Consider the following 14,813-nt stretch of genomic DNA (forward strand, 5'->3'; position numbering starts at 1 on the left):
TCTAATCTCTTGCACTGTTTGGGACAGCACTTTGCTGGAGAACCTACAGTGGTTTCCTGTTGTCCAAAAAAAAAAAAAAAAAAGCAAACCTCAACTCCCCTGCAGTTTCCAGGACCCTGTCACCTCTCCGCCAGCCTTCCCCATCTCATCGGCATCACTGTTTACACCTAACCGGAGGCCTTTGTGTATTCACATGGTTCCTTCTCCCAGACTCCCCCCTCCACTGCCCCCAGGGCCTCCCATTCTTGGCCACAGGGCAGGATCAGGTCTCTATCTTTGGTCCGGCTGCAAAGGTAGCTCCTCTCCACGCCTTCACCACTACTTCTCACTTCCTCCCACCGCACTGGCTTTGTCTGATCCCCAGAGCCTGGGTGGGCCTGTGCTATATGTGATTTTGGTACTATCTGGCAACAGAGCCTGTCAACTCAAAACATTTTTTTAAAAAAATATTTTTTCTTATTTTTAAGTAATCTCTACAACCCAACATGGGGCTCAACCCACAATCTTGAGATCAAAAGTTGTACACTCTACTGACTGAGCCAGCCAGATACTGCCCAACCTCCATCTCCACCTGGAAAGCTCTGCCTCCAGGTGATCTACTCTGTTTGCTCCCTCTCCCTTAGGCTTCCCACAACGGCCTTTTCTGGCCTCTATTTAAAACTGGACCTCCTCTCCCTTCTGAATTTCTCCTGCAGGAATAATCAGCGCCATCAGAAATACCGTGATTTTACTTGTCCATTTACTGTTCCTGCTCCCACTTTGTGGTTTGCTGCAAGGCCCCCAGCACCTGGAGTCCTGTGTGGGTCCTGTGGAACTTTTTTCGCTGGTATTGGGGGCACTGAGGTTTGACACAGGCACCATGAAGCCCAGGGGAGGAAGCCCTGACCCCAGCCAGGTGGAGGGGAGGTTGGGGAGGGGCTGCTCCTAGAGGGGATGCTTCTGCGGTGTCATTGGTTCACCCTTTGGCCAGACCACACCACCCTGGCAATCTCAGGTCAGGCGACAGCAGGAAAGTGAGTCACTCAGGGCAAACATCTCAGCCTTATGAGACACGTGTCCTGTCATCCTGTTGCAGTTGGCCTGCTTATGACTGTACAAAGTACAGAGGCTGCCACTGTGTGGCCCCAGGTACAGGGCACAGGCCGGGTGGCTGGTTCCTAACAGTGGGTCACCCCACTTCCTACAGGCACCCTGACTTTTGAATTCCTGTCCATTTGCCTCAGCTGGGCCTGTGCTCCGAAATGCGCATGTGTGAATTTCTCAATCCTGGGTGGCAGATGGTAGCGTCTCAGCAAACGTCAGCATCTTCGTGTGGGTCAAGCAGAATCACTACTGGGATACGTTTTTAAAAAGATATAAATAGTAAAAATGAACTGTAGATCATAAACACGCCAAAAGAGGTCGAAATACTCGTTAGGGAAATACAAATTAAAATCAGAATGAGCTGTCGCCCCACACCCACTAGGTTACCCTACCAAGAAACCAAACCAAGTAATGAGTGTGGGTGAGGATGTGGAGAAATTGGAAAGCTTATGGGCTGCTGGTGGGAACGCAAACTGGTGCAGCCACTATGGAAGGCAGTATGGTGCTTCCTCCAAAACTTACAACACAGGACCACCACGTATGACCCAGCAGTCTCACTTCCAGGTCTACACCCACGGGAACCAAAAGGAGAATCCCAAAGACGCTCTACACCCACGTTCACACCAACATTGCTCACCGTCAAGCGGGGGAAGTAACCCCAGTGTTCACGGAGATCCACAAAATGGTCTATGTGTCCACATGACTGTTCAGCCTTAAAAAAGAAGGAAATTCTGACACATACTAAACATGAATGAACTCTCAGGGCCATCTGCGCAGAGAAATAAGCAAATCCCAAGTGCTTGCGTTTGCATGTGTAAGTATGATTCTACTCGTGTGCAGTAGCTAGTGAAATCCAGAGAGACAGAAAGGAGAACGGTGGTGGCCAGGGGCTGGAGGGAGTGGGGAGTTCGTGTTTAATGAGCAGTTTTAGTTTTGCACGATGAAAAAGCTCAGGAGACTGGGAGCACACTGTAAATATACTTAACGCCACTCAGAAACGATTAAGATGGTAGCTGGCATCTTATGTGAATTTTATCACAATGAGAACTAAACATTTTCTTGAGAAGTGGGAACACAGCTTCAGGACAAACAAACTTTGTGCTCCACAGTAAGACAGTTGTAAAATTTTAAAAAATAAACGACATGAATTCCGTAGCTCTAAAATGTTGTCCCATCCCAAAGCATCATTTGGAAAGCACCCCCTGCTTCAAAGGCCAAGGCACGCAGCAAGACCCCGCGCCCAGCACCGCCCTCCCACCCCAGCCTCAGAATTCAGAAAGGACCACTTCGCTTACTTTTCTAATCGCATTTTATTCCAGAACAAATGGTTTTACAACAAAGCTGACCTTAAACCCAGTACGTTTCCCCACTGGTAACAGTTTCATCTTCCTTCGGTCTGTAGCCCAAAGAATCGAAACTGCAGCCCGGCTGGGCTGGGACTTTGGCACCAGCTACAGACTTTGAAGGACTCCAGAACAAAGCGCTGGAGCCAGGCCAGCAGAGGTCAATGCCACTGCTGGCTCCCTGCCCCGCAGACAGGGAGGGAGCGGAGGACAGGCAACCTGGAAGTAGTGTGGTTTCAGTAGTGTCTCTCAGCTCCTGGCCCTGCTGCTTCGATCAGACTGACATAAAAATCACTGTCATTTCCTGCACGCAGTGGGGGGAAGCTGAGCATATACCAGTCACCCAGCCGCAGGGAGTAGTGAGGACCCGGCACCTGCACGCTGTGTCCTCAGCCCGCCCCTGCTGGGGCAGCCAAGCGTCAAGCCGTCTCAATCCGAGGGGCAGGCTCAGGCGTTCCCCAGAAGAGGCTGAAAGGGAGCCAGGCACCACGCTGAGCACTGGGCACTTGGCCCCCAGGACAACCCTATGAGGTAGGCTACGGCATTAGCCCCATTTTACAGAGGAGGAAATGGGCTCAAGGGTGAGGTCTCATATTCGTTCAAGGTCCCAAAGCTATTAAGTGGCAAGCAAAGATGGGGTTCAAAGGTCAGTGTGGACCTGAGCTCTTGCTTAACCTCAATACTCCCAAACTGCCCTTTGGGAAAGAAGGCAAGAGGGGTGGCAGATGAGATCCTGACAGAGACAGCTCTGGCAAGCTGTAGGCAATCCGATGACCACAATGTCTGTGGATCCAAGTGCCCGAGGGGACACATGCACTCGGCCCCCCTACACACTGGGTAGGGGGTCCCACACGGGTCCCAGAACTCAGACTGCTGTGCTGTTTCTCAGGCTTGTGCTTAAGAGAGCCTCCTGCCTGAGTCGGGTCAAAATTAATACACCAGCGTCTCCACCCAAAGCTTCCCTGCTTCCCCCCGCCCTCGGAACAGAGCCTGGTGACTCCTGGTGCCAGCTCCCCAAGCGTCTGGAGGGGCCCTGCTGGTCTGTCACAGCCCTGCACTGAGGTCCTACTGTGGCGCCAGCCCAAGTTCTAGTTCGGAGAGAAAGGAAAGGAACGTCCCATAGAGTGGCCTTAATTCTATAGGCTCAGGGCGCATTCGTTCTGAATCTGACGATGCCCGTGGAGGAAGAGGCGAAAAAAGGACAGTAAGAGAAGAGAGCTGTACCCCAAGTCACTGGGCTCACACCCCAGGGAGAAGACATCACCCCGAGATAGCACAGCACGGGGGTGCTATCCACCCATGGGGGCAGGGTGACAGCTGGGATGGTCTGTTGGCGTGCGTCCTCCCCCAGCTGGGTCCCTGCGCACCTGACATTTTCATAGTGTCTATAAAGTGCCATTAGCAGGCCACAGGGGTGGGGTTAAGTGCCCACAACAGCCTTGGACGGAGGGAGCCGAGAGGACAGATGGTCCCAGCTCCCCGGACCCCGGCAGCAGGCTAGCTGCACCCTGCCCTACCGGGGACGACGTGCCCAGGGCTCTCCTGGCCCCTCCGTGCTCCCCACGCTCCATTCAGAGGCCACCTGGGAGCCTCTCCTGCCTCACTCCCTTCTGTCCTGTGGCTCCCCCGTTCCTCCACAGGTGCCCTGGGCCAGGTCCTCGGGCCAGTACTGGTCCTCCATGTACTGCTCCACGTCCGTGCTGCAGTCTGGATCCCGGTCCTCGGGACGGGGCGGGAGGCTGCCGGCCTGCCGCCGCTCCCACTGCGCCTCCACTAGCCGGTACAGCTCCATGGCCGTCGTGGCGTCTTCCACCGACGAGTGCCCATGCTGGCCGACCTGCGGGCGACAGCCCTTGTCACCGCCCATGGTCCCAGCTCTGCTGCCGGCCGCAAACACGTCCTCTCGGAATAATTATGTGAGGTTTGGGACACGGGGTACCTGGGAGCTACTCAGGAAAGCGAATGTTACTGGCCGCCCCTGAGGAAGGCCCCGGCTCTTGGGCTGCCACAGGTGGGCTCTACGTGGCACACATGGACAGAGCCAGGAACTGCGTGGGGGACAGGTCTGAAAAGCCCAGCCCGCAAGCCTGTGGCCGGTTGTCACAATCCACTGGGGACGAGGGTCGGTGGAGAAGACACCCAGGGTGGCCTGTACGTGCGGGACAGTTACCAGGACCCCTGCACAGTGGAGAGGGAGAAGGACTAGCAGCGTGGAGGCTCAGCCACTGCCCAGCCCGGGGTCTCTCCTCGCACCAGCCCTCTGCACCCGCCCCACGCACCTGGATCTTCTTGTGTAGCAGCTGCAGGGCCAGGTCCTTCAGAGAGACCCGGGTGCGAGTGTGGAGGCCGGGCTGCTGCAGGAGGCTGGGCACGTAAGTGGTGTCGCGGGTCTGGCTCCGAGGGTGCACGTACTTGAGGGCCTGGAAGTCATTGTGGAGCGCGTGCCCCACCACCACCTTGCCCTTCAGGAGCTTGAGGATCTGTGAGCGGACAGAGGACAGGGGAAGGCCCCACTGTCTAGGTGGCCCAGGCCACGTGCTGCTGCCCTGACCACAGGGGTGTGGATCCCTGCAAAGGGGGGGGCGGCATGGGGAGGGGATACCCGAGCCCCACGCTCAGCCACGCTGCCTTGAGTCCGAAGCCCGGCCGTTGGACCTGCTACACCCCGCGACCCAAGTCAGCCCTCTTAGCCAGCAGAAGAGCGCTGCGGGCACGCAAGAAATCACGCACAGAGTGGGTCTCCTAGCGGAGTCAACACAAGCGACTGTGTCCTGCTGGCGCCGGCCCTCCTCTCTCAGCCCGGGAGACCTCCCCACCCAACTCTCTCGTGGCCCGGCTCGGCTCCCACACCAGGAGGCCTCCCCAGCACTGCCCCAGTGACAAGAGGACCCTGTAGCCCTCTCCCGCAGTGGAGCAGACTGCAGCGCTGGCACGGTCTCCCCGCCAGCCCTCCGAGTCAGCTCAGCGTAAATGCCAGCGACCATGTCTGCTTGGACTAGTGACGCCGCTCAGTGAAAGCTTAGCACACAGGAGGTGATCGACAGAGACCCGCTGGCTAGCGTCTGTGGAACTGCGACGGGCCCTGGGGATTAGCCGAAAGCAGCAGCAGCAGACACAGGCCCTCTCCCCAGGATTCTATCCCTCTGCCTCTCAGCCGTGCAGGACTCCACTTCCCAGCCTGGAAACCTTCGCTCTCTGGCACAGTGCTCAGCAGTTGCACTGTGTGTGTCTCTCTTCCCTGCCTGCAGCCTCCTGCCATTTAGACTTCCGAGGTGGGGACACGCCACCACACTCCAGTCATACCCCCCTAACAAGCACATGGTGGGAAGGAATCAAGCACACTCTGTATGGGCTGGGCTGGAGCTGACAAGACTCAGTTCCATTCCCAGAGCCCCACCAACCAGGCCAAGGGAGGCACCGAGGAGCGGAAGGGTTGGCCGCAGGCCTCCCGCCCTGCTGCAGCTATTCCCAAGCGACACGCTTGTGCATCATCTCCAAACTCTGGGAAAAACACGCTTAGGCCATGTCTCATGTGAAAAAGGAGGACACGAGACCACGTGTACCAGTATTTCCCAAATTCACCGAATCCCAAGAATAACCCAGAAACATTAAGCAGTTCTGCGGTAATGCTTATTTGGAAAATACGTGTTCCAACACGACTGATCTATGAGGACACCATTTGAGAATAATGCAAAATTTCACCTTTCCCTATGCATGATTCTGCCTCTGAGAAACATTTTAGTGAGTGAAGAAAACTGCACCCAGGGCTGCCCTTCCCTGGCCATCACGCACCCATAGAAGCCCCCGCCTCTGCACTCACCTCTTTCTGGGCCACCTGGAAGGGGATGGCCTTGCGCATGTGCTGCCGAGTGATGCCACTCCAGCGCGTACGGTAGTCCACGATGGGCATCTCTGGCCGGACGTATTTGTCATAGAGGACATCGCCGTGGTAACTCACCACAGAGCAGCGGGCCAGCTCGCTCACCCGCCCTCGGGGTCCCGTGCCCACCATCTCGCAGTCGATAGCCACGCACTTGCTGGGCCAGGGCCCCGCGGATTCCCTGGGGGTGGGCTTCCTGCTCCATGAAGCACCTCCCGATTCATTCCTTGGACGCTGTGTCCCGCCGCTGGTGCCTTCAGGGCCCGGCAGTGCCCCCGACGGCGTAGGCAGTGGGGAGGACCGTGGCTCTGGGGACATGTTCAGCAGCCCCTGCTCCTGCAGCAGCGCCTTCCGGGCCATGAATCGCTGGTGCTGTCGGCTCTTCCTCTTATGCTTCCTCCGAAGCGCATCCTTCGCCTGCAGGCTAGCCAAGGAAGGGCACAGGCACTGCACAGAATCAGGGCCTTCCCGGGGTACCATGCCAGTGGGCTCAGCGCTTGGGGGCAAGTGCGGTCTGGGGGGTGATCTGCCAGCAGGGCGGCGCTCTGCAGAGGGAACACACAAGGCAGAGAGGCGGGGTGAGAGGGGGTGTTGGGGAGAGGTGCGCCCGGCTGGCCCCACAGCGCTCACTGCCACGCCATTCTAGAGCCCTACTCTTTGTCTTGGGCCCGCACACGGAGTCCAGGACCCGGCTGAACCATCACCGCACTCAGTCAAGCCCCCAGGGGAAAATCTGTTTACATGGAATCACTAAATAGTCCCAAAAACCTGAACAAGTATGATTATCCTCATCTCCCAGGTGAGCACAGAGGTTAAGTAACCTGCTCAGGTAGGAAGACACAAGAGCTGCCATGAACCCAGAATCCACCGTCTCAGCCTCCAGGCCACAGCTCACCTCCAGGTGCAGGAGAATCAACATGTTTTAGAGAGGCACAGATACGGGAAAATAAAGGTTACAGAACCAGAGTGTGTGTGTGTGTATACATATACACACATACAAATATATACAGACGCACATACAAAATTCCATTTTTAAGTTTTTAAAATTTAAGTAATTTCGAGACCCAGCGTGGGGCTCAAACTCATGATCCAGAGATCAGGAGTCAGACCCTCCGGCGGGGCAACACAATCCCAGTTTTCTAAAAAAGAATCCTTTGTGAAAGGACAGACCCTCAGAAACTGGAGAAAAAAATTCAAAAGGGGCTCACAATAGTTGTGTGTTTTGGGTATGCGTTGACCAAAATAAGATAATTGACTAAGGGACTTTCTACTTCACTCATCACAACCGCATCTAGAGTTTTCAGTAGCCGGGCATGTGGCTAAGTCACCACAGACTGCAGGCAGAGGGGCACCGGGAAATCTGCTCAGCTGCCAGAAAGGAGAAACAGAGAAGGGAGTGTGTGCAGCTCCCTCCATCACTGAACACTGGAAATGTCCAGAATCAGGGTGGGTTTGCTAATCCCACGCAACAAAGCCAGCGGCTTCCCAAGAGCGAGGCGCGGCGCTTGGAAAGCATCACTCACTTGCTGAGTCAGCTGGTGCGTATGCAGCAGCCCAGGAAACCAGGACTTCCCAGTGGGCAGAGTGGGCTTTCCCTGGGCTCTTTGGAAGTTACCTGACCTGCTACACTTCTCCTTCCTCGCATGAGAAATGGCCCTCCCACCGCCTTTCCTGCGGAAGACGAGACCATACAACACACGCGCGCTCTGCAAACATTACATACAGCAGGGGCTCAATAACTACTCGCCCCCTCTTCCCCAGAGAGGCTAAGACTCTCCTCAGGTCAGTAACCAGCTCTTCCCAGGCAAAAGGTGCCTGGGCCCAGGACTCGCTGCCCCTCCCAAACCACAGGCCTGCCCCTTCACACACTTCTGCTCCGGACTACACCCTCCGGCAAGCCCTGCGGGGACAAGCCTTTATCCCACCAGGTGCTGAGCACAGAGTGACAAGGGCGGATCTTGGACTCCAAGCAGCTTAGCTTCCAGGCAGAGACAGAAACAAAGCACAGGGAGTGTGCAGGGCTGGGTCAGAAGTAAAAGGGGAGCAGGACAGGCTGGAGGAGATTAAATCAGTGTGAAGAATAAACAGTAACCCTCGGGCTGACAGGGAGGGGAAATGGTGGCCACAGGAGGGGCAAAGGCTGGAAAGAGAAGGAACCCAGGGCTGAGGGAGAGGGGCCCGCCGGAAGCTTGATGCCACTGCGGTGCAAAGCACGAGGTGGGTCCCGGCCAGAGGAACTGTCCCTCCCCCCTTTTTACCACTTAACCTTCTGTCCCCACTCTGGGAAGGCCACCACACACCTTGGTGGTCCTCCCCTAAGCCCTTGAGTGGGGATCCCCAGACTGATCTCTGCTGATCACATGAGGGAGTCCCAGAGCACCGACATGAGTCACTGACTTCCTGACCCCAAACAGTGACAATCTAGATGGGGAGCAAAGAAAATTCACCCCTCCAGGCCTGACGGCACAACCACAGAGGAACTCACTGTGCTTGACGACAGTTACAGAGCACCAACCTCTCAGCGCTCTGAAGGTGGGGACCCAGACATGTGTGTCTTGTGTCTTTGTCCCACCCCTAACAGCCCACCTGGACCGGCATCAAGCAGGTCCTCTTCAGAGGCGTATGAAGGAAGCTGAAGCCAGGGCTGCTACCTGTCGGACTGTGGGGACGGCAGAGCTGGAGGTGACGGGGAATTGAGGGAACTCTGCACGCGGAAAGGAGGCCATCAGACTCTCATGAGGGTGCTCCAGATGGGAGCAGTGACCTCAGGACAGACTCAGCGATCCGAGTACTGGACAGACAGAAATGCCAGGTTAGTGAAAGGTGGCAGTGGAGGGACCTGTTGAAGGGTGTCGGGAAGACCTGCCAGGAGCGCAGGAAGGGAAGGGCCATCAGAGAACATGCAGACACCAAGCCCACGAGGCAAAGCGTCTGCACTGTGAAAGCGCAAGGAGGCCGGTGGAACACTGGAGAAGGAGGTCGTTCGTGGGTGAGGAGACAGGGTGGAGGGAACGGTGAGAGACCACTGCTTCTGGAAGGCGGCGAGAGTCTGGGCATAATCCAGGGACTGATGGGGAACAGGATCCCTACTGCTCACAGGAAGAGCGCTGGAGAGGACTCTGACCAGCAGGGGCAGAGACGAAGAGGCGAGGGGAGGAGCTACTGGGTGATGCCAGGCTTGGTGACCCATCCTGACTCATCCTCCCCAAGAGGCCTTCTCCCTTTTAATAGTGTGTGTAACTATAATCAACATCCTCCTCGGGGCAGGGCACATATTAGAGCTGACGCGCACAGAACCTCCGTTTGCCCCAGCCCAGCAATGGGGAGAACAGGGCCCCTTCCCTTCTCTGCGAGGGCTCCGGGCCCAGCAGGTCAGGAGCTGAGCCCAGGCGCAGGGCCGGTGGCCTCCCTGACCCCGCTGGCAAGATTTCAAAGCCAGAAGTGAAGCTCCCTGAGAAAAAGTGGCCTCGGGTTTCGAGACAATGAAAGCAAGTGCTCTTCTACAGGCCCTGACCCTGCCCACACGTCAGAACCGGCCATTAATCATCTAGGACACGTCTGGCCCGTCCTGGGCCCCAGGAGGGAGCTCAGCAAGGTCGGAGAGAAGTTTGGCTCAGGTAACACAACAGCTTCGATAAGGACACGCTCAAATCTCCCTCCAGCCCCGAACCAGCTCCCTAGGGATCAGCAGCCACTGGGCCTCCCTGTGGGGGCTGGTGGCCTAACGCAAGGACTCCAGCAGCAGAGTCCCCAGAGGACCCCCGAAGTCACAGTCGCCGGCGGTGGCAGGGCTACCCGCGGGATCCGGGAGGCAGCAGGCGGTTGAGGGCCCCCTTCTTGGGGCCCGGGCCCTAAACGCTAGATGGCCTGGACCAAGTCACCATCCCCTGACCACAAAACGAGGGTTAATTAAAACCAGGGGTGAGGCGAGGTTTGGGGGTTCCCCCAAAGCAGTTAGAACGTCTGTTTAAAACGCCCCGATCCTCGGGCCTACCCGCCCCCCGACGCCGTCCTAACTGCCATTTTGGGGAACGGGAGCTGAGAAGCTGCATTTTGCAGAGCGCACGACCCCACCCCCCCGAGCCGTGGTACCAACTGGCGCCCGAATTTGAGAAAGCCGGGCTCGCTGCGATCCCCCCCACCCGAGGTACTGCAAGTTCCGGGCAAGGCAAGGAGAGCCCAGCAGCCCCGCGCGATCTCCCCCCGCCGCCCGCGCTCCCCAAGGAGCACCGCGGGGGAGACCGGGCCTCAGCCCGGTAAGGACTCGGGCGGTGGTCACTCGCTGGCCGCAGCGGCGGGGCCGAACCCGCCAGGCCGAGCCCCAGCGCCCAGCGCCGCCCCCGCAGGCCTCAGAACCCCGAGCAGGGCGGGGACGCGGCACAGGCGGCACCCGGGGCCGGGCCTGCACACCCGCGGGCCCCGAGAGCCGCTCGGCCTGGTCCCCGGGGCCCCCTCACCGCGGGCCGGAGGCGGACACCGCGCGCGGACCCCGGAGCCGGGGAGACGCCGCGCCAGCCCTCCCGAGCCCGCCGACCCCAGCAGAGTCCCCCAGATTACCTGAGGCGCCGCGCGTGTCCTCCCGCCCGCACGTGGTGTCCAAGCAGCCCGCAGCTCCCACATGCCCGGGCAAGCCCCGCTCCGGCTGCCTGCCCATTGGCTCGCTGATCCGCAGCGCCCGCCTAACGCTTCTTCTGATTGGCTGGCAGCCTGGCTCGCGGCGGATAGGTGCAGGACAGCAGAAAGGGCGGGGACTCCTAAAGGGGTGTGGTTTGTGCCGGGAGCCGAGCCAACCCCAAGGGACCGTGTCTCCTGTGTCCCGTTCCCCTGTGTGTCCCTCCAACCCCAACCCACCCCTCTCCCTGGGTCGGGATGTGGCCTCCTACGAGTTGTGTGCCGCTAAACGCGGAATGGCTTACAGAAGACACACCCACATTTGCAGAATGGGGATTAATAAATAGTGCCTACCTCCTCTCTGTTGTGGAGATTCAGAGAAATAATGTGCATGAGGGGTACTAAAGAAAGATTTTTAAAGTCAGGTTTGCTCCTTCAGCGCTAGTCTCTCATTTAACCCTTTGCAATAACTTTATTCCTAAGTATGAAGTTCCTACTGTGGGCTCAGCAGAGTAAACACAGTCCTTGTCTTCAGTTACTCAAGGTCTGGCTGGGCAACAGATAAACCACTGCGACGTGCATCATAACAATAATAAACAGTTCACATTTATTATGTGAGCATCACTGTGTGCAAAGGCGACATATGTATGTAATCTGCACAAGAACCCTGTGAAATACGTACTATTATTATTTCTGTCTTACAGTTAAGGAAATTGACACTAAAAGAAATTAAGAAGAAGCAAGCTAAGATCCAAAGACCCTTACCAAAGCGGTCTGAGTCCTCCTAGCTCCCTCTGGCAAGTAGAGGGCATAGGAAAGGTACCCAGAAGGCCAGGGGTACCTGCATCCAGGAATCTGCTACTTCTGACTGGAATACAGACTTGAGGGAAGCAGGACAAAAGACAGGCCACTAGAGAGATGAAGTCCTTCTACTCAGACTTCTGATGGCTTTGGGGAGCTAGGAGGAGTTTAATCCCAGCTGGTTCATTTGCATTTGGGGAAGCTCCCTTTTGGCTGCCCAGCAGGGAAGAATGGGTTAGGTCTGGAGGAAGAGGGATTGGGGGTGACGGCGGACATTCAGGCAAGATAAAATCCTGGGGGTCAGCATGGTGGAGAGGATGGTACAGATTCCAGAGCTCCTTAGGACACAATAGCGATAGGACAGAGAGTGGTAGGGTAGAGGACATAAGGTCTTCAGATATGGACATTTTGTGAGAGATATAACTCTGGGGACAAGGAGGATTTTCAGGGACTCAGTATCCAGATCCTCTACTCCCATGAGGCTGGACCTGAGCACAAGCCTGGAGTCCTTGAGGTTCAGCCTTCTTCTCCCCTTTTATAACGAGCTCCGCTTTTATAACAAGTTTCCAGCTTTACAAAGGAAAGTCTCATGCACACACTTGTGCTGAATCTTGCCCCTGCTGCTTTACCTAGAGAAATAATAGCATCCATGGGATGCCTGGGTAGCTCAGTGGGTTAAGCTTCTGCCTTCCGCTCTGGTCATGATCTCAGGGTCCTAGGGTCAAGCCCCGAATTGGGCTCTCTGCTCAGCAGGGAGCCTGCTTCCCCCTCTCTCCGCCTACTTGTGATCTCTCTGTCAAATAAATAAAATTTTTTTAAAAACCTAAAAAAAAAAAAAGAAGGAAGAAATTATAGTGCCAGGGAGGAAAAACAAGAAGGCAGCTCTAAAGCTTTTATTTATTTGACAGAGAGAGATCACAAATAGGCAGAGAGGCCAGCAGAGGGAGAGAGGGAAGCAGGCCTCATGCTGAGCATAAAGGCTGAGCTCCATCCCAGGACCCTGGGATCATGACCTGAGCAAAGGCAGAGGATTAACCCATTGAGCCACCCAGGTGTCCCAAGAAGGCAGTTCTAAATATTTTATTACTGATGAGTGGGCAAAAAACCCACTCCTAAGTCAGATGGTTTCTGATTTACTTTCCCTGTGATCCAAGGAGGATTTAATCATGTTGTCAGCTAATAGGTCATTTAAAAAATATATTTTTTGAGAATGAGTAATTATCAGGAATTAAAAGAACTGAGAAACACTGACAGAATAAACAACCTCCTTTCACTTCTATCTGCTTTTCGTGTGGACAATGTTTATCAGGGCTTACAAAAGGCCCAAACTCTGTCTCGTTCCTGGAAAAATTAAAATTCATCCCCGGACCTACAAACTCATTGGAAAAATAACTGGCTCCACCTACCTTCTTAAGAGACATATTTTCAACGGTGCTGCTTCTTTCTTTTTTTTTTTTTTTTTTAAGATTTTATTTATGTATTTGACAGACAGAGATCACAAGTAGGCAGAGAGGCAGGCAGAGAGAGAGAGGAGGAAACAGGCTCCCCGAGGAGGAGAGAGCCCGATGTGGGGCTCGATCCCAGCACCCTGGGATCATGACCTGAGCCAAAGGCAGAGGCTTTAACCCACTGAGCCACCCAGGCACCCCGAAAATGGCTTTCTTTTATGGGGAGGAGTAGACAAGGCTAGAAAGAATGGGGATGGGGAGGAGGGATGGACAGGAGTGGTCTAATCCAAGATCCAGATGGTAGGTCTTAGAACAGTTGGGAAATTGTTTTCCTCTGAGGCCTGTTCTCTGGAGGGGTCATTAAGGAAGAATTGCAAACTGGCTCTGACTGAGGATGGCCATAGTTGAAGACCCTAGAGAAGGAAGAGAAGCTTAGCCAAAGTTTGGTTAACAAGCATTTTGTTCTGATTGACCAGTGTGCCAGGCAATTCAGCTAACCACTGAGGAGTCGAGTATCTACCTTGCCTCATTCAAGGTAAACTAAGGGGGAAGCCATGAGTCTTACCTCAGTCAAATGAGACAGGATGTTTCTTTGAAGTAAGTCCTTTCCAGAACACAAGAGAATTCGAGAATTTCTTAACCATTGCTTTTTTCCAGGGGCACAGGACTCAGGTAAAACTCAATATTGTCAGTAAGAGTTTTTCATAATCAAATTGCTATGATATTTAGACTTCACTGCATTCATTTAAGCACACTTTTAAAAAACAAGATATCAATATTTACAATACATCCTTTATAACTACACACAATGATGGTTAAAAATATTATCAAGTAGGGGGGCACCTGGGTGGCTCAGTCGGTTGAGAATCAACTCTCAGTTTTGACTCAGGTCATGATCTCAGGGTTGTGAGATGAGTCATGCTAGGCCTGGAGCCTGCTTAAGATTCTCTCTTTCTGGGGCACATGGGTGGCTCAGGGAGTTAAACCTCGGCCTTCAGCTCAAGATCCTAGCCCCTCATTGGGCTCTCTGCTCGGCAGAGAGCCTGCTTCCTCCCCTCTCTCTGCCTCCCTCTCTCCCTACTTGTGATCTCTCTCTCTCTGTGTCAAAAAAATAAATAAATAAAACCGTTTTTTAAAAAAAGATTCTCTCTTTCCGTCTCCCTTGCTCCCACTTGAGCACTCTCTCTCTCAAAAATAAATAAATATTTATATATATATATATATTATCAAGCAGGGGAAGCTGACTGACTCAGTCAGTGGAACATGCAACTCTTGATCTTGGGGTTGTGAGTTCAAGCCCCATGCTGGGTGTAGAGATCACTTAAAAAAAATAAAATTTATATATATATATATGTATATATATATATAATTTATATATACATAATTTACACATATATTTATATATAAATTTTATATATATGCACACACATATATATAGTATATATAAGTAAATATATAAAATTAATAATTATAAAGGTATATTCCTATAAAATATAATATAAAATATATTCTATTATAAACAATGTAATATGTGAATATATATTTATATTTTATATCTATTAATCAAGCAAATATATATATATATATATATATATATATATATATAAAATCAAGCAAAGAAGTTGAAAGTCCCCAGATAGACAACAC

The 14,813-nt window shown here is 54.0% G+C and overlaps 1 protein-coding gene across 2 annotated transcripts; it reads right to left on the bottom strand.

Moving 5' to 3' along the window:
* Nucleotides 1-2,084: 2,084 nt before the first annotated feature.
* AEN (apoptosis enhancing nuclease) lies at nt 2,085-10,972 on the bottom strand. Of its 2 annotated transcripts, XM_032342067.1 has the most exons (4): nt 10,864-10,972; nt 6,247-6,851; nt 4,706-4,906; nt 2,085-4,263 (listed from the first exon to the last, which is right to left on the bottom strand). In XM_032342067.1, exons 1-4 carry the CDS (start codon nt 10,958-10,960, stop codon nt 4,027-4,029), a joined length of 1,140 nt encoding a protein of 379 aa, XP_032197958.1. In that variant the 5' UTR covers nt 10,961-10,972; the 3' UTR covers nt 2,085-4,026. The 2 variants fall into 2 exon arrangements, with proteins under 2 accessions (XP_032197958.1, XP_032197957.1); XM_032342066.1 differs by lacking the exon at nt 2,085-4,263 and having other exon boundaries at nt 4,358-4,906.
* Between the last annotated feature and the right edge of the window lie 3,841 nt (nt 10,973-14,813).

Source organism: Mustela erminea, chromosome 5, assembly GCF_009829155.1.
Source record: "Mustela erminea isolate mMusErm1 chromosome 5, mMusErm1.Pri, whole genome shotgun sequence".
Lineage (NCBI taxonomy): Eukaryota > Metazoa > Chordata > Mammalia > Carnivora > Mustelidae > Mustela > Mustela erminea.

Coding starts and splice junctions, on each gene's coding strand:
- AEN (XM_032342066.1), bottom strand. CDS start 10,960: ATGGGCAGGCAGCCGGAGCGGGGCTTGCCCGGGCATGTGGGAGCTGCG. Junction 6,852..10,863: donor GGACACGCGCGGCGCCTCAG/GTAATCTGGGGG, acceptor TTCCCTCTGCAG/AGCGCCGCCCTGCTGGCAGA. Junction 4,907..6,246: donor TCCAGGTGGCCCAGAAAGAG/GTGAGTGCAGAG, acceptor GTCCGCTCACAG/ATCCTCAAGCTCCTGAAGGG.